At 59.5% G+C, this 20,341-nt stretch overlaps 1 protein-coding gene across 1 annotated transcript in view; it reads right to left on the reverse strand.

Annotated features, from left to right (window-relative positions):
• Positions 1-1,045: 1,045 nt before the first annotated feature.
• The window catches only part of SRGAP3 (SLIT-ROBO Rho GTPase activating protein 3), a 59,575-nt gene continuing 40,279 nt past the window's right edge, over positions 1,046-20,341 (reverse strand). Inside the window, 19 exon segments of the mRNA XM_088534631.1 lie at positions 1,046-1,096; positions 1,098-1,166; positions 1,169-1,462; positions 3,439-3,766; positions 4,110-4,259; positions 4,582-4,762; positions 5,873-5,952; positions 6,567-6,794; positions 6,965-7,070; positions 8,760-8,894; positions 9,557-9,634; positions 10,226-10,286; positions 11,821-11,923; positions 13,840-13,867; positions 14,872-14,956; positions 15,831-16,028; positions 16,149-16,250; positions 16,729-16,950; positions 19,694-19,822. Of these exon segments, the coding sequence (XP_088390757.1) occupies positions 1,046-1,096; positions 1,098-1,166; positions 1,169-1,462; positions 3,439-3,766; positions 4,110-4,259; positions 4,582-4,762; positions 5,873-5,952; positions 6,567-6,794; positions 6,965-7,070; positions 8,760-8,894; positions 9,557-9,634; positions 10,226-10,286; positions 11,821-11,923; positions 13,840-13,867; positions 14,872-14,956; positions 15,831-16,028; positions 16,149-16,250; positions 16,729-16,950; positions 19,694-19,822 (2,628 nt within the window).

A 20,341-nucleotide genomic window follows, 5' to 3' on the forward strand; every position in this document is an offset into this window, starting at 1 on the left:
TTTTTTTTCCTTTTTTTTTGTCTTTTTTTTCTCTTTCTTTTAACACTGAGCTATCTACTAAGTGCAAGGGTTGGCGCGTGGTCCCGGCCTCCCCCTGCTCGTGCCGGGGCCACGGGGCGCCCGAGGAGGGGAAGGGGCAGCGCGGGGCGGGCAAGCAGGGCCGGCGGGGCCGTGGCCATGGCCTCGGTGCCGCCGCGGGACGCGGAGAGAGAGGCCGGAGCGCCCGGCTCCGCGGCCGCACGGGGGTCGCTCACCCAGGACGGGCACCGCAGCCCCGGGTCTGGCTGCGCGTTTTGTTCTCTGGGTTAAATGTTCAGAGGAAAAACAAAAGGGTTTTTCTTTTGCATAAACTCAAACTGTTGCAGTATATAGTACAGTACAGAAAGTGCAAAGTATCGCCCCATCAGATCAGGTATGCATCTGATATGGTCAAATATGGCTCATGCTTTTCATGCAAGAAGACACGACCTGACCCGAGACCCTCCCGCCCTGCCGTGCGCACAGGCCCCTCCTGGGCCCCCAGCGCCGGCCGCGGAGCCGGGGAAGGGGCAGGAGGCCCCGCACGGCCCTGCCCGGCCCCGCACGGCCCCGCGGGGAAGGCAGGGACGCGAGCCCGGGCAGCGGGGACGGGCGCAGGAGCTCAGCGCTGGCGCTGGAAGGGGCCGGCAGCGCCCGCGGATGGGAGCGCGCGGCGAGCAGGGCCCGCGCGGCCGCCCTGCGCCCGGGCATCTCCACGGGCATCTCCACGGCCGCGGCGCAGACCAGGAGCGCCAGGCCTGCCCTGCCCCGGACGGCTGCTCCTTGCACCTCCGCACACACACACGGGACCCCGGGACACACAAGCACCAGACCCAGACTTCGCTAGAGAGGATGTTTCAGAGCCAGTTTCTGAGGTAAATCTACTTGGAGAAAAAAAAAAGTTACTGAACTCTGTACACTATGTTTGCGAGACTCCTACATGTAACGCGTGTTCTCCAGTGACAAGACGCAGAACGGCCGCGGCCACCTGGGTATGTACAGGGCGGAGGGGCCGCCCGAGCCCGGCCTACATGGTGCCCGACTTGTCGGCGGCGCCGGGGAAGAGCTTCTCGGTGGGGGGTGACGGCGGGGCTGCCCACGCCGGAGCTGGAGCTGCTGCTCGAGCGGTGCTGCACGGCCGGGCGCGCGCCGCGCGCATGGGCGGCGGGCGCAGCTGCGCCCCGGCCAGCCGCGCCGACAGCGCCGGCTTGAACGTCGTCAGCATCTCGGCGGTGGAGCTGCTGCTGCGGCGCATGGCGGCGTCGGGGTCGCGGATGAGGATGGTGTGCAGCGGGCTGGCCGGCTCCGAGCTCGCGGCGCCCGCCGGCGGCGTCTTCATGGGCTCCAGCGTGTCCAGCACCACGTCGGGCGCCTGCTTGGCCGTGTTCTGCCGCTCCAGCTCGCGCAGCTCGTTCAGCGCCGTGCTCATGGTCTTCTCGATGTCCTGCCAACGCCACCGACAAGAGGGTCAGCAAACCGCGCCGCGCTGCCCGGGCCGCTCCCCTCCCTGTGCTGGCTGCAACGCCCCGTCAGACCAGCAGCAATGCAGCTGCAATGCCCATCAAACCTGCAGCAATGCCCCGTTAAACCTGCAGCAATGCAGCTGCAATGCCCGTCAGACCAGCAGCAATGCCCCGTTAAAACCTGCAGCGATGTTCACAGCAGTGCCCCTGCCAGACCAGCAGCAATGCCCACTGCAATGCCCGTCAGACCAGCAATGCCCACTGCAATGCCCACTAGACCAGCAGCAGTGCCCACAGCAGTGCCCCCATTAGACCAGCAGCAATGTCCTGTTTAACCAGCAGCAATGCCCGCTGCAATGCCCCATGTTAAACCCTGTTAAATGCACTTGTCACACAAGCGGTGATGCCTGCACTGCACTATCCCCACCTTGCTGGCAGCCATGTCCCCGCTGCAATGTCCCTGCTGTGCCAGCAGCAATGTCCCCGCTGCAATGTCCCCGCTGCAATGTCCCCGCTGCAATGTCCCCGCTGCAATGCTCTCGCTGTGCTGGCAGCAAGGCCCCCTTGCCGTGTCCCCGTCTGCAGTGCCTGGCTGTGCCAGCAGCAATGCCCGCTGCCGCGTCCCTGCCGTGCCAGCAGCAATGCCCCGCGTCCCCGCAGCGATGCCCCAGCGCCGCGACACAAGAACCTGCTTCCCGGTTCCTGCTCTGGACCCCAGCGCGTGTGTGCGCGTGCATGCGCGTGTGTGTGTGTGCATGCACAGGTGTGCACGTGTGTGCATGCACTGCATGTCTCTGCCCCCAGACGGTGCCTCCAGGCCGGGGCCTCCGCGCGAAGCCGCAGCCCCAGCGCGGCCGGGGCCGTCCCCGATTCCAGGCCGCGGGCGCACGCCGGCCGCCAGCCCCGCTCTCCTCACCGCACGACGACTCTGCCCCTCGCGGCAACCCCCGTCCCCGTCCCCGCCGCCACGCGGCGCAGCGCGGGCTCTGAAGCAGCGCCGCGTACGTGACTCCTCCCGTGCATGCAGGGAGCGGCACGTGCAGGGCTGGTCGTGCAGAGGAAGCTCTAGGGTGAGCACTGGACGGCAGCAACGAGACGAGGCCCCGTGCGCGAGGGAACCGGCCAGCCAGGCGGGCGCCCGCGGACCCCGCGCGACACCCTGAAGGCGAATCCAGCTCAACGAAACGGCAGCTCCAAGGCGGCCACGCTGCCCCCAGCCGCGCGGCTCCTCCGCACCGCAGACTGCCCTCGCTGCAGGGCCAGGGCTGAGGCGCTCGCAGGGGCTCTGCGCCGCCGCCACCGTCCCCCGGCCGCCACCCACGACGCGGGGCCGTCCTGCAGCCCGGGACGCGGGGCCGGAATTCCGCAGGGTGAGCGGCGTGACCGGGTCTGCAGCAGGGAGCAGGGGCTCTGCTGCAGGCAGGGGGAACGCGGGGGGAGCCATGGAAGCGATGGCCGCGGTGACAATGATGACATGGCATGACTGCTGGCACCATATGCTGCTTACACTTACATTTTGAGGTCCTAGATACAACCAGCCGTTAACAAACCTGAAGCCCTTTTCTCCAAACACTAGTTGAGCAAATCTGAATTTGGCAAACACAGTTTCCTCCTAAGTTTCATACAGAGTTTCAAAGGAAAATAACATACTTCTCTTCCTGCAAGAGCTACGAACTGCCAGCTGCACTTCAGTGGGGATCAAACATTTCTGCCTATTATTTTGAAGGAACAAGGCTTGCAGAAGGAGGCAGTATCTTTCATTAGACCAGCACTATGGTTGGAGAAGCAGGCAAATCTTCGGCTTTTCATCTTTATTCTCAGACCATCGTAGCTACAAGAGCAGTGCTACGATTCGGCCGTGCTCGGAGATGAAGGAGGCTCTGTGCTGTCATCCAAGTGCGTTTTACTTCAGCCTCTCCATCCCTGAGCACCAGGAGCCACTTCACAACCCTCTTACCTCAGCAAGCGCTTCTGCTTCTAGGGATTTCTGATCTCCAAGACTACTGTGTCTAGTCGATCCACAGGTCGATCTCAGCGGGTGGCCATCAGCCAAGGCCTTCCTGTCTGGGTAATTGATGCTGCCTGCACTGCCGAATGTCGCCATCCTGCGCTTTTCGGGGCTCTCAATCCTGCCTCTGTTAAGTGGCATTTTGTGGGGGCTGCTAGGACAGGCGGCCGCTCGCGGAGGAGTGTCCATGCCCGGGGCCAGCCCTCGGGGCGGGCTGTGCGTGTCCCCCCCGCTCCGACGGCGAGGGATAGCTGCGCCGTCAGACCTCAATCTCACTCTGCAAAGAATCCATCACAAGACCAGGTCACGGCCCGACACATCGCAAGCCCCGGGTTGCATGCTGCAAGACAATGTCAGCTCGGAAACGCTCACCAAAGCCCGGGCCAGCCCTTCGGCTCCCGAGGACCAGGCTACGAGGGGAGATGCACGTTTTAGGGAGGACCGAGGAAGGGAGAGCACGGCATTCCCTGGGCGTTAGGAGCTACGTTGAGCGGTCCGCACGTCACACCCCCCTGCAGCACTTCCTGGCGCTCTGTGTCACCCTGCCCGACGCGGCATGCGACCCTGAACCCGGCAGCAACCGCCTCTGTGTTCACAGGAAAACGAGAGGGTTTCCCTACCGGCCCATCACGCCCCCAAATCCGTAGTCTGGGATATGATCCGTCGGGGACTGGATGTCGTTCTTGGAGGAGGCTTTGTCGTCCAGCAGCGGCCCGCTGCTCGCCTCGCTGTCCGCCTTCTGACTGAGGCTGTCGGAGAACGCATCGTCCCTGCGGAAAACGGGACCCGCGTCAGGCGGAACGAAGCGGGGACTGGGATCCGAGCAGAGCCCGCTGCAAACGCTGCCGCTCCAGGGCCAGACCAGGCTCCGGACACCCCCGGAGCTGGGGAAGCACCGATGGGGGCAGCGCATCCCCGGGCTGACACTGCCATCCCAGGGAATCCTTAGTCCTTAGAGTTTGGCTTTGAAAGCCTGAGCAGGAAACAATCTGCCAAGAACCGGGAGCACAAGGGATCAGGCCAGGAATTACCGGCAATGTTACCAAACCCTGGGCAAGCCAGGGCGGCTGCGCAGGCCCTGGCCGTACTCACATGTCCTGCACCACGATGTACTGGTGCGGGATGAGGCCGTCCACGCCGTTGTGTCTCCCTTCCCACCAGTCCTCCGACGCCCGGTGGTAGAGGAGCAGCGAGGCCCCTTTCTTGAAGGAGAGCTCCCGCGGGGAGCGCCCGGCGTAGTCAAACTTGGCGATGGCCTCGATCTGCTCCACTTCTGCAGGGGAGGGCACAAAGGGGGAGCTCAGCGCGCGCACGGGGAGGCGCAGCCGGGCTCCGGGCGAGCAGGGTTTGACGGGACCCCCGGAGCCGCTGACACTCACGTGAGCTACCAGAAACGCCAGGCAGGGAGAGGGGAACGTCCCGCGCGCCCACGGCATCTTCTCCCGCACGGACAGCCTCCTACCTGCATTCTAATGGGACTTCTTTGGAGACAGACCCCATTTGTTTCCAGACTCATGGAGCTGTGTCAGATCCCGCAATCAAAGCCCCGCTAACCTCCCCGATTCCCTTCCTTGTCCTGGAGATGCTTTGGCCCAAGTTATTGCTGATGACGACACCCCCCAAGCACGCCAGCTTAAAACACACGTGGGCACGAACGTGGCCAACGCGGTGGCCGGCTGCTCTTGTGGCAAACGCGGCAGGAGGGGCGAGGAGAGCTCCTCACACGCGAGGAACGCGGGGCGAGGGGACGGGGACAAGGACGAGCGCATTCACGAGGCCCCGCTGCTCCTCCGCGCTGCCGTTAATCACCCGGAAACTCCAATCACACCATTAATGTGACCGCCCGGGCGTTAAATTGGCTGAGCGGCGCTCGCTCGGCCTGGGCGTCCCGCGCTGCCCCCCGCGGCGCTGGGAACGGGGACGGGGACGGTGCCTCGTGCGGAGCCGCGGCCGCCGCCGGGGCCAGGCGGCACCAGCCCCTCACGCCACCCCGGAGCGCCGCAGCACCCGGCATCTCCGTAGGGCCAGGAGCAGCGGGAATAAAGGCTGGGGAGGAGGGAGATGTTCCACACGGCAGGAGCCATCCCCGGGCTGCACGGGGGCACAGGCAGGGAGAGCAGAGGGAAGGAAAACGGGATCTTGGGGAACAAACACAAAATCCCTATGGATCCTGCATGAAAGGAGACTGCAGTGAGATCTGTGCACATCCGATGATAGAAACGTCTAGGGAATGTTTATCCTCACACACACACCAAACACAGCGACATCCCCCCGTGAAGCCCCAGTGCAGCCCGGCGCCGTTGGGCGCGGAGCAGAGCGCGCCTTGCTTTGGCGCACACGCGGCTCCTGCGGCACGGGGCCCGTTTCCACAGCCCGTGCTCACCGTCGTCGCTGGTGTGCGGCTCCGTGCCGTTGTCGTGGTCCACCTCGTCGATGGTGCCCGGCTCGCTGTGCGGGCTGTCGCTGGAAGAGAGTGCGGGCGCTTCAGGACAATTCAGGAACGGGGTTCTGATCCCCAGCTCCTGGGTAAAAATAATTTGCCGGGGGGAAATCTGGCTCCGTGGTGCTGGAAGGAGCTATGCTTTCCCTCTCCACAGGGCTGAGACAGGACCCTTTGTGCCTTTTTCAATCATGGCACTTGCTTTGAGAGCTGGAAACACTCTGAAACACCCTGATCTTCAGGCCCAGAACTGTACGTTCTGGTGCTCACGTGTCTTACTCAGATTTGGCAAAACAACTATAAAACGATACCAAATTTTCTTCCACTCATTCACAATGAATTTTGACATTTTCTCTTCTTTTTGCACCAGTAATGATGGTGACGTGTGACCCATATCAGTGAATCTCAGGTCCCACAGATGTATAAAGCTTCCACATAAACCAGGTCAAGCCTATTATAAATCCTGGCTTGTTAAAACCTAGATGGGAATGCCAGGTAGAATTCCAGCATCCTCAAGATAAATACGTATTAGCACTTAGCGCTAATCTGAGGCTGTGGGTTTTTTGTTTTGTCTTTTCAGAGATTTCCCGTGTTCCGTGGCTACGAGGGCAATGCCAGCCCTGCAGCCAGCGCTCACCAGTACTCCTCGCCGCCCGTCATGCACTTCTCGTAGACGGGTCCTTCCAGCTCCCTGTGACTGGGGAAGATGCCCTCGTGGTGGACGATGATGGTTTTGATGACCTCGTTGACGTGCGCCTGGCAGGACACGGGGTCCTGTCCGTCGGGGATGTGCATCAGCGTGGGGCCGAAGCAGATGGCCAGGTTGTAGGGATCCATCATGTTCTCGTCGCTGTACTGCGACAAGCTGCAGGCAGAGGCGTTAGAGCCGCCGCGGGCAGCGCGGGGCCAGCAGCACCCCCGGGGCCAGCGCGTGCCCCTGACCACGGCAGCACCCGCAGCGACTCGTGCGACGGGTGCAGGGAAGCCCGGGTAGGGCAGCGCGAAGGAACGCGGCCAGAGAGCAAAGGGACTCACTGGTTGAGGAAAGCAAAGAGGTATCTCATGACCACGATGACGGCGCGGGGCAGCGTGACGATGATTTGCTGGATCTGGTGCACTCTCTCCAGGGGGCTCTCGATTTCTGCAACACCAGGACAGAGCAAACGTTTACCCAGCGCCGGGACAGAGCCCAGGGACTCCAAGGGGAGCCCTTGCTGGGCCAGAGCCATCCTCGCGGCCCGGGAGCAGCCCTGGCGACGGGCACGGGCCTCTGCCATGGCCAAAGCCACGAGGACGTTCAGATTCCGCAAAAACAGAGAGGTTTCCATTGGTTTATGTGTAAAATAACAGTTCATGCATTATTTAGCTCATTCCTCAACAGCTGCACTATTTCTCCAAAGCCGCAGTCAACACTGCCGCTGGTGAACGCAGCGCTGCTTGGCCTGGGCAGATCTCACAACAAGGTTTCCATCAACATTACTCCTAACCCTCAGGTCCTCCCCGTCCTCCTGCTGGGAATGCTCCTACATTCCCACAGCTCGGAGTCAGCACCCAGGATTTACCACTTTCCGCAGCAGCGCACGAAGCCCAGGCCCAGGATCAACACCACCCCGTTCCTGCAGGAGCAAACAGGGCGCGGGGCTGCTCCACGCGCTGCACGACGGCTCGGCCCCGGGCGCCCGTTTGACCGTGGAGGCTCTCCCAGCTCCAAAACGCTGAGCAAAACCTGCCTGCAGTCCAACAATGCACATTTTTTCTCTTTACTTTGATTTCGCAGATTTTTCCTTTTGAGGAACATATCTATCCTGTTACTGCTCATTGGGTTCTCCAGCTTTTCTGCTTAGTTCAACCTTAAGGAGGAAATTTCTTTCCAACTTAAGAAGGAAATTTGTAAAAGAGTCAGGTAAATAAGAAGTGGATAAAGAAAGATTGCAACATAAATAGATATCTGTCCAAAACCCAGAGGAACAAGTTGTCTCGGCACGCTTATGGTTGTTAACTTAGCAAAATGTCTCAGCTGGCTGCAGTTCCGAGGAATTAATGGAGTGATCATGGATCACTGCAGCGCAGGCCCAGCCCAAGGGAGCCCCTGCAAACCCAGGGCCCTTTCCCTACCCACCTATCGTGCAGGGGCTCTGGGCGCTGCTCCCCTGCGCTCGCCCTGCGGCGGGCGGATGGAGACCCCTCCTCGTGCCCCGGCCCGTGACGGGAGCCGTTCCAGGGCAGGTTCCAATGGGAAGCGGGCACCCGGTTCCCTGAAAATCTGTCCTTACTTCAAAGAGACCAAGAGCAGCAGAAAGGAAAGTGAGGAAGAAGAAGGTTCTGGCTGCACGTAAAAACGCTGAAGGAGGGGAGAGAAAACCATCCATAAAACCAGCAGCTGCTGTTTGCAACGAGAGGCTCCCCGAAGCGCAGTATCTGCTCTCACACACAGACAGCCCTGGAAGCCCAGGGTGCCTCGTTCCTCAAATAAACCATCCCCATCTGCAGGGCATCCAAGGCAGAGCAGGAACGAGCCCCAGCTGGGACAGCTGCTGCTTCCCTTGCCCAGGGCGCAGCAGAGCTGGAAGGAGAAGTGGGAACAGGGCAGGCAGCAGCCAGAGCCTCCCCAGGAGCAGCCCGGACTTCTTGTGGTTAAAGAGCCCCAGCCTCTGCCTGCAGCTCCAGCCTCCTACCCTGACTCTTTGCATCCCCATGCAACAACTTCCATTGCAGCCCAACATCCCCTACCGCCTAAACCACTGTCTGCAAACCCAGCTTTATTTGCACCTTACTTAATGCTTTTCTTGACCCACCCTTTTCTCCAACAAGACCCATCACTTGTACTTACTTATAGTAGATACCAAATCTTGAAACCTTTCCTTAGGAAAGAGTGGGTTTTCCAGTCCTCGGAAATAGAGCTTCAAGACTCCGGCCACTGAGTTAATGTCACGTTCGTTTTGATCATCAGCAAGGGGATCTTCACCTGCCCAGAAAGAGGTTTGTTTCCAGCATCACTGCCAAGTCAGACGCACACAGGGAGTTCGTCCCCAACCTCATGGTGTAAAACCAGCATCTTCCACAGCTCGGAAAGCCTCCCCCGTGCAGAACGGCAATGCTGTGCATTTTCCTGGCAGGAGAGCCGTTCAATAAGGTGCTCTGCCACACAGCATCATGCTGAGACCATGGGCACACAGCTTATTATGGAGATTTTAAACCTGTCCTGAGGATGAAGACGTCATTAATCCCCTCTTCACAGAAATAACCTTCCAACCTTTCCTACCACTCACTCACTGTCCTGAGAATTGGTAAAAGCTCCTTGAGAATGGATTGCAGACTACTGGATGGCTCTCATAGCTGAGGCTTTCATGCTGGCAATTAGTGGTTGCAGAACAGATCTCTGTATCTATCACTCTTAGGGTATTCTTTCCTTAAGTGACTGTTCTTGGCTGTTGCTGAGGGCACAACACTAGGATACCAGAAGTGGAGAAAACCTCCTAGTTCCTCCTCACGGATAGGGCTGGCATGGGATACCCAAACAGCTAATGAACCCAACCAGCAGCCCGCACACACCACAAGTCCAGCAAGAACCTCTGCTCCCCGCGAGCAGGGGGAGCGGGTCAGGAACCGCCGCGCATGGCCACGCACCTCTCTCAAACGAGTTCTTGATGTCATTGACTTCCACCTGGGAGCCAGGAACTCTAAAAATACCCTGTTGCTGAAGGCCTGGAAAAGAGCACATGTTTGTTTGTTTGCTTGTTTGTTTAAAGATTTGAAAAACGGTGATGGAAATAACTTCAAACCTTAATAAGTCAACAGCTCAGTTTTACGGAAATCTGAAGAGATTCTGGGTGTGACTTTTGGGCAGAGAACAGTGGGAACTGTAAGCAGCTGCACCTCAACCTGAAGGCTCAGAGAACCAATTGCTCGTGCTCCACAGAGCTGTGCTTCACGAGCAGTTAGGTGCTCAGACAGCAGTTACTTATGGATCAAAGCCCTATCCTGATTTTCCACACTGCCCAGTGCACGAGTACAGGAATGCACCCCAGGGCTCCTGCAAAGCGTCCCAAACACCGGATTTCTGCAGCGGAGCAGAAGGCACTGGATGGGGTGCCACAAGCTGCAGGGCTCAGGGCAGCTGCTGGCTGTAGGCACCGGTAGGTCCTGTGCAGACGGGGCTATAGGCACCAGCAGGTCCTATCGAATGGGGCCTCTCTCCTTCTCCTACGGTACCTCCAGGCTGGGCCGCGCAGCTCCCGCCGCTGCCCACGCGCCGTCCCCTGCGCAGGGAGTCTGTGCCGGCGGCGCCCCACTCACCGTACAAATTGATGTAGCGAATGCAGCTTTCCACCACGAGCGGGATGGCCTGGCCCGAGTCCTTCAGGAAAGAGAAAAAGACAGTGAGATCTTCCCGGTTCCTGAGGACAACACACTGCAAACATACAACAGGTTGCAAACACCCGGAGCGGAAAGGCAAAGGCTTTGAGTGGAGCGAGAGGACAGGCAGGAGAGGAGGCGCTACGCAGAGGCGCTGCGGGGCTGCCCGCGCCACCCGCGTCGTTAGTTGTTAATGGTGCTGGGAAGCTCCGTCCCGGCGCGCGGGCGGCTCCGGCGCTGCCGGCCCGGCCGGAGGCTGCGCCCGGCCCCGCGGACGGAGCTGGGAAAGACCCGCGGGCCCGTTGGGCTCCCTGCGAGGCCGCCCTGCTCCTTAGGGGCTTTGCAGGGCCAGACGCCTCCCGGGCTCCTTTCTCCGTCCCAGGGACGGGCTCCAGTAAATACCTGGTTTCTCGTTCGCGCATTCCTCCTTCCTCTGAGAGCAAGGAAAGCGGCAGAGCGGGAGAGAAAGAAGAGTAAGCAGGGGTGAGTTCAGTGAGAGACGCGGCTCTGTCGGAGGCCATGGACGCTCAAACGCGGTGGCAGCTCGGCCACACGGCCGCCCCGTCCCCGTGTCCCCACGTCCCTCCCTCCCGGCGCGGCTGCCGCCTCGGAGCCTCAGTGACAGACGGGGAGAGCCCCGGTGGTCCCTGCGCTGCTGCCCCGGGGTTTCCAGCACAGATCCTTCCTCCTCAACGACGGCATCAGGCTGCGCTTTAATGAACATTCTTTTTTTAAAAATCACTTTAACTAAGGAATAATTACAAGCATTAAAGAGCAGCATCGTCCATCAGCTTGTTTGATACTTGTGACGGTGCCCGGTGGCAAACACCACTTCCCAGCTCACGGTAGCACCAGAAGAGCTAAAGGGAGTAGATCAGGGCTGGGCCCTGCCGAGGCCTGAGCGCATCCAGCACTTTCTCGCTGCTTTTTCTTACAGCATTTTCACTAGAGTTTTCTTCAGGGCATGCAGATGCCTGAGCACAGGACTGGAGCTAAGCACGAGGCGATGTGTGTTGTGGGGGGAGGACACGCTGCTGCCTTCGGCCTCGGCTGCCTCTCCCGGAGCTACTGTCCCCGCATCGCCCCACGCCGCGGCGGGCACGGACGCCCCTCCGTCTGCACGGGAGCTGCTGGGAGCCGACCTCCTGGGTGGCAGCGCCGGGCATCCCGGGGCATCCGCCCGGGACCGCTGCCGACTGCTGGCACCGCCTCAACGCGGGAGCCCGGAGCAGCAGGGACTGAGAGGTTCGGACACTTCTTCCCCCAGCAGCTCCGCTCCTCTACGACGGGAGGAGCAGCAGGCTGGTCACCACCGGGACACTGAACGGGGCCAGCGGGGTCTGCAGCAGCGAGCTGGGGACGAGCATCCCAATGCCAGCACCAGCGGGAGCACCCGACGCCGGCCCGGGGCGCTCCGCGCTGGCCGTGGGGACACGTCTGCACTGAGGCCCGGAGCCGGCCGGCCCGCGCGCGGCGAGACTGGCTGCCATCGCGTTTGTAGCGTCCATCGACTCCTGCTGTTAGTGAGCAAGTACCTTAATGAACGTTTCCATATTGCCGTTAAAGAGCTTATGATTATACACTGAGAGAGGCCTAGGTCTCCGCATTTTCTGTGGCTTAGGGGGAAGACATGGGGGCCTGGGAGAAAACGGAACAAAAGAAATCAACAGGACACCAACGGAAATGCGACGACAGGGCGGGCGCTTAGCGGAGACGGGGCTGCGAGGAGCAGCGCGGGCGGCTGCGTCCCCCTTGCCGTTCGGCAAAGGCGCCGGTCCCCGCGGCGCCCCACGGTCCGCGGGTCCCCAGGCCGCGCTGCCGCGGCGCCCAGCGCGTCGCGGAAGGCAGACGATGGCGCTGGTGCTCGGCGCGGCGTCGCTCGCGCCCGCTGAGCGCGCTGCCGCCCTGGGCTAGTGCTGAGACCAGCTGGAACCTGCACCCGGCTCCTGGCAGAACCGCAGTCATCCCCAGCAAAGCCCGGGAGCGCCCGACCGCCCCCAGGCTGCTGGGCTGGCACCGAGGGCCTCGCCGGGGGGCACGGGGTCCTGCAGACCCCACGGGGCGCAGCGAGGGCCACGGGTGCCCCCTGCTCCTGCAAACCAGGCCACGGAAACGGGCGCCTGATGTTCGTGCAGCGGGTGGGAGTTTGCAAGGCCGCTCGTCACTAACACTGCCCACACCTTGGCCTCCTCTGCTGACAGTTACAGATGTAAGACAAAGCAGCAGGATCCACACGAGAGAGCAAGCGAGCACAAACAGTGAACTGCACAGCTCTGCCCTCTGCCTCCAGCGGTGCTGGTGGAGGAGGGGGGATCACGGCCACAGACAGAGCCATCACTAGGAGCCTTCAGGGAATCATGGAATCATTATGGTTGGAAAAGACCTTTAAGCTCATCGAGTCCAACCACGAACCCTTAATCACCATAACCTGCTAAACCTTTCCCTAAGTGCCTCATCCGCACGTTTCCTGAACAGCGTCAGGGACGGGGACTCCAGCACTTCCCTGGGCAGCCTGTTCCAGCGCTTGACTACTCTTTCCGTGTAGAAATCCTTCCTGATGTCTAACCTGAGCCTTCCCTGGGGCCACTCGAGGCCATAAAGGCCACTTAGTGCACAAGTCCTCACACAGGAGCTGAACGGACATGGGCATCTTCCAGAAGGCAACGATGCAAAGGTGGCAACTGTGATCCACGGGTACCTTAATGAAGTGCCTTTAGCTAGAAGGGCCAGTTTGACTCCGCGCCCACCTCCGGAGCGGGCGGCAGGGCAGAGGCGCCGGGGCTGCCCTCGGCTGCTTTCCACGCCAGCCCGGCCGGGAAAGGGGCGACCGGGCGCAGGAGCTGCCCGCAGAGCTGCCCGGGGGCGCCGCGCGCAGCGCTCGCAGGGCCGGTGGCTGCGGCCCCGCGCGGGGCCTGGGGCCGGGCGGCAGCAGCCCGGGCACCGCGCGGCGCCGGGCACCACCTCCCCTCCTGCCCGGAAAGGCAGCCCGGGCAGCGCCATCCGCGCGGCGGCTCCCGCAGGGAAGGGGCTACTGGCCACGACTGCAGACCTGCCAAGAGCTAAAATGGGCTGGAAAGACAACACGGAGCTTCTGCGAGTTCTGGGGATGTGTCTAGAGTCCTACCAGCCCGTGTCTGAGACCACCACAACTGCAGCCAGTCACCAGTGCCCGTGCAGACGCCCTTGGAGCAGATCCAACTCCTCCCGGCTCCAGCGGCTCGGAGGCTGCAGCGCCCTCGGTGCCAGGAGCGCCCGGAGGCGGCACGCGGGGGTCCCTGCGCGGGCCGGACGCAGGCAGCGGGCGCTGGGCGCAGCGGTGCCGCAGGGCTGCCAGCCAGGGAACCGCGCGGCAGGAAAGCGGAGCCCCCTTGTCCCCACCCTGACCGATCCGTGCAGAGCAACGTGATCCTGGGCTGGCCCCCAGCTTCCCGGCACCGTGAAGCCCTGCCCTGCCCCAGCCGCGTCAGCGCACAGCAAGGGGCCCTTCCCACAGCCCCTCCTTGCCCAAGGGAGCAGAGACGCTCCCCCAAGCAGAGGAAACCGAACTGTCTCACCTGGTTGTTCCGCATTCAGCTCTTTCACCTAGGAAGAAAAAACATCCGAGGTTCAATCACATCTCCCCACCGGTCACCAGAAAAGGGCTTATGGAACACACAGACCCCCCCAGCACTCACACACACAGACCCCCCGCCCCAAAGACGTCCTGGGGCTCCAAGGCCCTGCGGAGCTGCAGACGTCTCTGATTCCCACTGCCACCAGGGGCCCATGTGCAGCCCGTCCTGCGGCCGCAGCGTCCCCGCACGCAGCGCCCAGCGCAGCCGCGGGCACCGGCCACGCACACACCGGGAAGGGGCGGCCGGACCAGGACCAGGGCCCCGGGGAGCGACGCGGCGCCTCGCGGAGGAGCTAACGCATCGGAGCACGGCGGGGCGAGACGGCACCCGCTCAGCGCGGCCCGGCGGCCTCGCTTCTGCCTGTCAATGTTCTCATCCCCTTTGTGTAATTTTTACTGCCTGGTGTTATATAAAAGGCAGGAAGTCACCAATGATGAGATCTCTTCACATTTTACAGTACTTGTCAATCCACTGAAAAAAAAAAAAAAAGTGAACTAATTGTGCATGCTGTTTGTGCCTTTCTCCCAAGGCCAGAAAAGCTGATTTATTCTTTTTTTTTCCAAGACGCATAAAAAAGAACCACTTGGCCACACATTCCTCCTTCCTGCTCTCCCTTGGCACCTACAGAAACCAAGTTTGCAGCCAACTCCTCGCTAAAAAAGCAAAGAATTCCTCAGCAAGTGTTTTGTAAATCCAGACGTCACTCTAATGAGAATCAGCTCCTGCTGAACCAGCCATTTCTGGGCTAAATCCTGCTGAGTGTCTGCGCAGCAGGTTGATCCCCGACCTGCAGGAAAATTCTGCAAGTTTCCACGTGAAGATATTCATGGCTGCTCTTGCACAACAAGACCATGGGCTGTTTATCTTTGATATATAGACAAAGGTACGTGAAATTAAATATATTCTCTTCTGTTGGAGAATGAGGCTTCTAAATCTCTCCAGTTCCTCTCCGGAGCCAACCCCACGACTCACCTTCTCCCAGGGTCTGCTTCAGCAAGTCATGCTTGGCCTGCAGTTTGGTGATCAGGTTGCTGCCGTTCAGATACTCCTTGAATTTCTGCAGTGAACAATAAAACTGCAGTCAGGGCTGCTGGCAGAGCTGCTGCTCACGCGGCCGCCGCAGGGCCAGGGCTGCTCCCTGCAGCTCCGGCACGCGGCCCTCGGGCAAGGGAACGGGCAGAGGTGCCAGTGCCCGGGGCTGGGGCTGCTGCTCGCGCTGAGCGACGGCGACGCGCGGCGTCACCCCCCCGTCATCCCCACACGGCTCCCTGACACTCAGGAGCAAACAACTGTGCAGGCAGGAGGAGCAGCGAAGACAGAGGAAAACGGAAGCCAGAGAATCAGAAAGATCGCAAATGCCTGCAAGAAGCATCTAAAAAACCAACACAATGCAAAACCAAAACTGCTATGGTTTTTCACCCCCTTTTTTTTCTCCCCAAATTGGAATAACAGCACTGTTATAAAGAAATTAGAAACCTTTCTATGCATATATAAATACCACAACATGCTACTAACCTTAGCATCAACTATGCTTAAACGAGGGGCAGTGCTGCTGAACTGATGTCCTATGGCTTGTGCTACAAGTACTTCACCAGAAAGTGTAAAGCTCTGCACAGAGGTCAAGCACCAGCCGCAGGGACACACAGCAGCCCAGGAACCGCCACCAAACAGTGACACCCTGCAAGCCCAGCTGGGAGCTACCCCAGCGACTCTGTAAGGTTGGGGTCACAACTGGGTTCTACAGTTGTTCCTTCTGAAATAGGAGTAAAAAAGCTTGCCAGTCCCCATGCATTGCCGTGCCACTGGGAAACGCATTCCAAATCCGAAGCAAACAGGAGACAAAGCGAAACTCTTCACTAATGAGCAGGAAATCGGGACAGGGCCCTAGCAATTAATGCCCTGTGTCCCATACTGCACAAGACGAGACTCACTGTGAAGTAGAACATTTCAGTTTCCTGTTGGTTGGCTCTCCTCTTGGCAATGTTGATTTTACTCATGTAGGTCTCCGAGGCAGCGGATTTGACCGACTCAGTGGAGCGACTATGCTGGAAGGCATCTGAAACATCAAAATCTTCCACTGTCAGCATGTCCTGCAAGGTCTGCATCGTCGCGTCCAGAGTTTTCCGCACCTATCAGAAAGGGAGGAGAGCCGGGTTGGGAGCAGCCGGCGAAGCGGCGCGTGCGGAGGCAGCGTGAGCGGCAGCGCGGCGCGGGGCGCGCGGGGCCGGCTGCGCCCGCCGCTCTCCTACCTCCTCGTTCTCGATCTTGAGCGTGGCGAGTCGCGACTGCAGCTGGTGGTACCGCATGAGCAGCTCGGTCTGCACAGGCTGCTGGGCGCTCACTTGGCACACCTGGGCAGGGGACAGGCGGGACGCAGCCCATCAGCCACCGACCGGCGCGCACAGCTACAAACCCTGGTGACTCCTGCAGCACCCGCGCTCCTCGCGCGCTCTGGAGAGGCAGGTGGCCCCTTCTGGCCAGCCGTGCCCCATGTCTGGGCACAAAGCACTTCCCACAGCATTTTAAAGCTGAAGCTTCTCAATTAAATCAAAGATAAATCAAAGTTTCACTTCTACAAATCTGCAAGGCAGTTCAGCAAGGTCAAATTATGGTTTTTCTAATTGAGACAGATAGCGAGTAAGAGGCAGACTAAAAGGGGGAGCCTTAATGAGCCAAGTCTCATTAAGAAAGGACACATGAACAGCAGCATGGGAAGACAGAGCAGAGGGATTTGGAAGCAGAAACAACGCAGTGACCGCGGTGAGGATGAGGAGCAGCCAGGCGAGGGCTGGCTCTGGGGAGGGCCCGCAGCCGTGCCGAGCGCAGTACCTCGTCCCCCATGTGGGGCTGGAACTCGAACTTCAGTGGCGGGCAGAAGACCTGGTTGCACATGTCCATGACGGTGTGCTTGTCGCTGCGCGCGTCCAGGTTGTCCACGGCGTTCTCGATGATGTCCAGGCCCTCGTGCCGCGAGGTTTCCAGGTTATACTCAGCCGACAGGTACGTCCGGAAGGTCCGCGCGAGGCTGGCGTGGAACCCCAGGTCGCAGCACTGCAATACCCGAGAAGGGCTGCGTTAGCTCCGGAGAGCACACGAGTCACCCGGCAGCCATGTGTGCATTAAACCCTTAGGAGAAAATGAAACGCTTTCTAAAGTACAGATTCACCTATCGCAATTCTTTCATCTGTTAAATAATTAAAAATACTTAACTTGCCCATTGCAGAGCATGAAGTAGTGCTTAATCAAGATAATATCTGTGCTTGGCCACTGCAATGCTGGGCACGACCTAAGTGCCTCAGCTCAGACCTGACGCTGTCTTCAGATCACTGGAGGAATGCTGAGGCAGAAGAGGAACTGCTGCTGTTCACACTGATGTTTTTCATGGCGAACATTCATTCACCATATACTCAAAATGCAGAAAACCAAACTAGCATCTTTGAAGCCCCTGGATACAGCATCTCCCGTGAGGCAGAGCACGGGGCGGCCGGGGCTGCCCAGGGTTCTCGTGCCGCAGTGCCACGATGATGTGGAGAGGCCCCTTCCACCTCACCGTCCGTGCCCGCGCGCGAGCGGGAGGAGCGGCCGCCTCCGCACCGGAGCCTCCGGCCACGGGGCCGCGGACGGGGCCGCGACGGCCGCGCTCGGGAGCGCGGGCACCCGAACGTCCCCGCGCTGCACAGGGGACACGACTGCACCGAGACAGAAACTGCGGAGCAAAACAAATCCAAGGGGAGAAAAAGCTGAAAGGACTTATTTTTAGCCAAACACAGAACGGCGTGCGCGAACGGCGGGGAGCCAGGGAGGGGAAGGATCTTTCCTGACCTTGCAGCAGTCAGCTCGCCCCGCAGGAGGGGATTTGATTACGTCTCATCAAAGGCTGCTTAACTACAAATATTGCCAAGCCTAAAATTGCCTCGTCCTTTCCAAAATGCAGCTCCAGTTAATTAACTCTCTGGTCCCTGGAGTAGGTTTTCGTGGAGGATTTTTAGCCACATTTTACTTTGCCCCAGAGTCTCTCTGGAGCACTCCCTACCTGTGCGTGTTTTCCTAGGGCTTCTGTGTGTGTTGGGGTACTTGAGTGCAGATGTGTGGGTTTTTTTTTACTTGTTTTCTCCTTTGAAGATGATTAATCAGTAAATGCATCTTCTGAAGGACCTTGAGGCCGTTTCCCCAGGCTCTGGGAGAAGCAGCGGGAGCTGCCGGGCAGCCCCGGATCCCAAGGGCAGCGCCGCCGGCGCGGCTCGCACGCAGCGGCCTGCAGCAGCACCTTGCTTGCCACGCGCCGGGATGTGGAGTTGGGGAAGGGCAGCTGCACGGAGCTCAGGATGCTGCAGTTCAAGGGCCCTGCAGGGATTTCTGGAGCGAGAGGAAAGCCCTCTGCTGACTGCAGCGCCAGCGTCCGCATGGAGAGAGCCGGGAGAACAACGCGAGCGGCCGGAGCCAGCGGGGACTCGGCAGCTCCCTGGGAAATCACTCACAGTGTCCCAAGAAAACAAAGGTCATTCCTCTTAAAACAAAATAAAGCAACCAAAAACCCTCCAGAAAACACAAATCAAACCAGAAGCCCCAGGGGCAAGACAGGAAGATGCAACCATACCTTTCTGCTCAAGCAGTTCCATTTTCAAACTATTGTGTATTCATTTTAAACAAGGCCAAGCATATCTTAAATAGCAGAGAACAGAAAGGACATTCTAAATATTTATTTTATTCAATCTCAAAACCCTGACATCCTTAAGGGTTTTGCATCTAACTTACTTTCATTAAAACTTGGATCAATAAATATACGTTAGTAGGTTAATAGAGATAAACAACAAAGTACATTTTAAAATTAGGCATTCAGGTAATGATGAAGCCAGAACAAAACCTTGGCACTTAAGAGATCAGAGTTATTTATGTGGTCATTGAAGCAACTTGAGCACAAAGAAATTCTGCGCGGTGCAATCCATAACCCTGTGGAGACACTGCTTAAAAGAAGGGAGGCAAATCCCATCTCCTGCATCATTTAAAAGCAGCTCGTTGCAGTCACTGATACCCGCACGGGCTCAATTCCTGCCAGCGCTGCAGCAGCTGCTTCCAGCAGCGACTGCCCCCAGGCAATTTAGTGCAGCGAACATGTAGGATTAAAAGCAGCAAGAGGCAGGAAAGCACTTCCACGTGTGTGCAGGGAAGCACTGCCTGGAGGGGATGGAACTGCCCGCTGCAACATTCCCTGCTTCCAGGCACAAAAACGAGGATGCGCCTGATCCTCCAGAGAGTTTATCTCTGTCCAATAAAGACTAATGGATGGGATGGGAGGCAACGCTAGGATCACCTGGCTTGCCCCAAGGCAAACTCTGTGCAAAGCGCTGTGGTCTTTGAAAAGCTGCAGCTGCAGGAAATCATGTTGCAGCTGTGGTAAGATGAAGCCAGCACTTTAAGATGAAGGAAAATGTCATTTCTACATGGCTCTGCAGCCGGAACCAATATGCATTGGCAACAAAATATTAACATGTTTATGAAATGACATGGAAGAAGCAGAAGACATTCAAGTAATTTCTCTTTTGTAAATTTATATGAGCCGTCCTGACGCGCCAGGCGCGGAGCTGGGTGCGGATCAGACTGCCCTGCACAGGTGCCCGCGCGGCTGCATCGCCTGCAGCGGCACTGCCAAGCCTGGCTCAGCACTCTGAAGTCCCAGCAAAGCCCCTGCGTCACCATCCCAATCCCCCTACCGTGCCTGAGCGCTCCAAAGGACCAAACCAGGCCCGAGCATCGCCCGCGTGCGCCGGGACGCGCGGCACGGCGCAGCACTTACGTCGATGAGGTCGGAGACGTCGTGGATGTAGTACTTGCTGACAGCGGCGTTGGTGGCTGCCAGGTTGAGCAGGTAGTCGTTCCTGGCCTTGGTGCACTTCAGCTTGTTTTCTGAGTATTTGGCCTGTCTCTGGAAAAGCAGAAGGGGTGTCAGAGCACAGACGGATGCTCCGCACGCAGCTGCTCCTGCTGCAGAGCCCGGAGAACCGGGAGCGACACGTCCAAGGTGGTGCAAGGGGCAAAAGCAGGAGCCCCCGGCAGGACGCGGGAGAGGCCTGTGAGGAGCCGCGCGGGCCGTGCCGAGCGCGAGGGCTGCAAGGGCTGCAAGGGCTGCAAGGGCTGCTCAGCCACCCGCACGCACGGGGAGCCCGCGGCCAACCTCCTCCCAGGCCCACGGGCTCTGCAAACAGCAGGGCCGGCCCCAGAACCAGCGGCACCAAAGCCCGTGTGCTGGAAGCCGGGGCTGGTGCAGGACGGTCCCAAGAGCTGGGGCCGGTGCAGGACGGTCCCCAGCCCCGGAGCCAGGTCTTGGTGCAGGACGGTCCCCAGGCCAGGAGCTGGGGCTGGCGCAGGACGGTTCCTGGCTCAAGGGCTCGATGCGGAAGGTCAACCCTTCACAGGCTGCGTGGACGCTCACACACACAAACCT

Source organism: Tinamus guttatus, unplaced genomic scaffold, assembly GCF_059628265.1.
Source record: "Tinamus guttatus ecotype Peru unplaced genomic scaffold, ASM5962826v1 Tinamus_guttatus_pri_ptg000580l, whole genome shotgun sequence".
Classification (NCBI taxonomy): Eukaryota; Metazoa; Chordata; class Aves; order Tinamiformes; family Tinamidae; genus Tinamus; species Tinamus guttatus.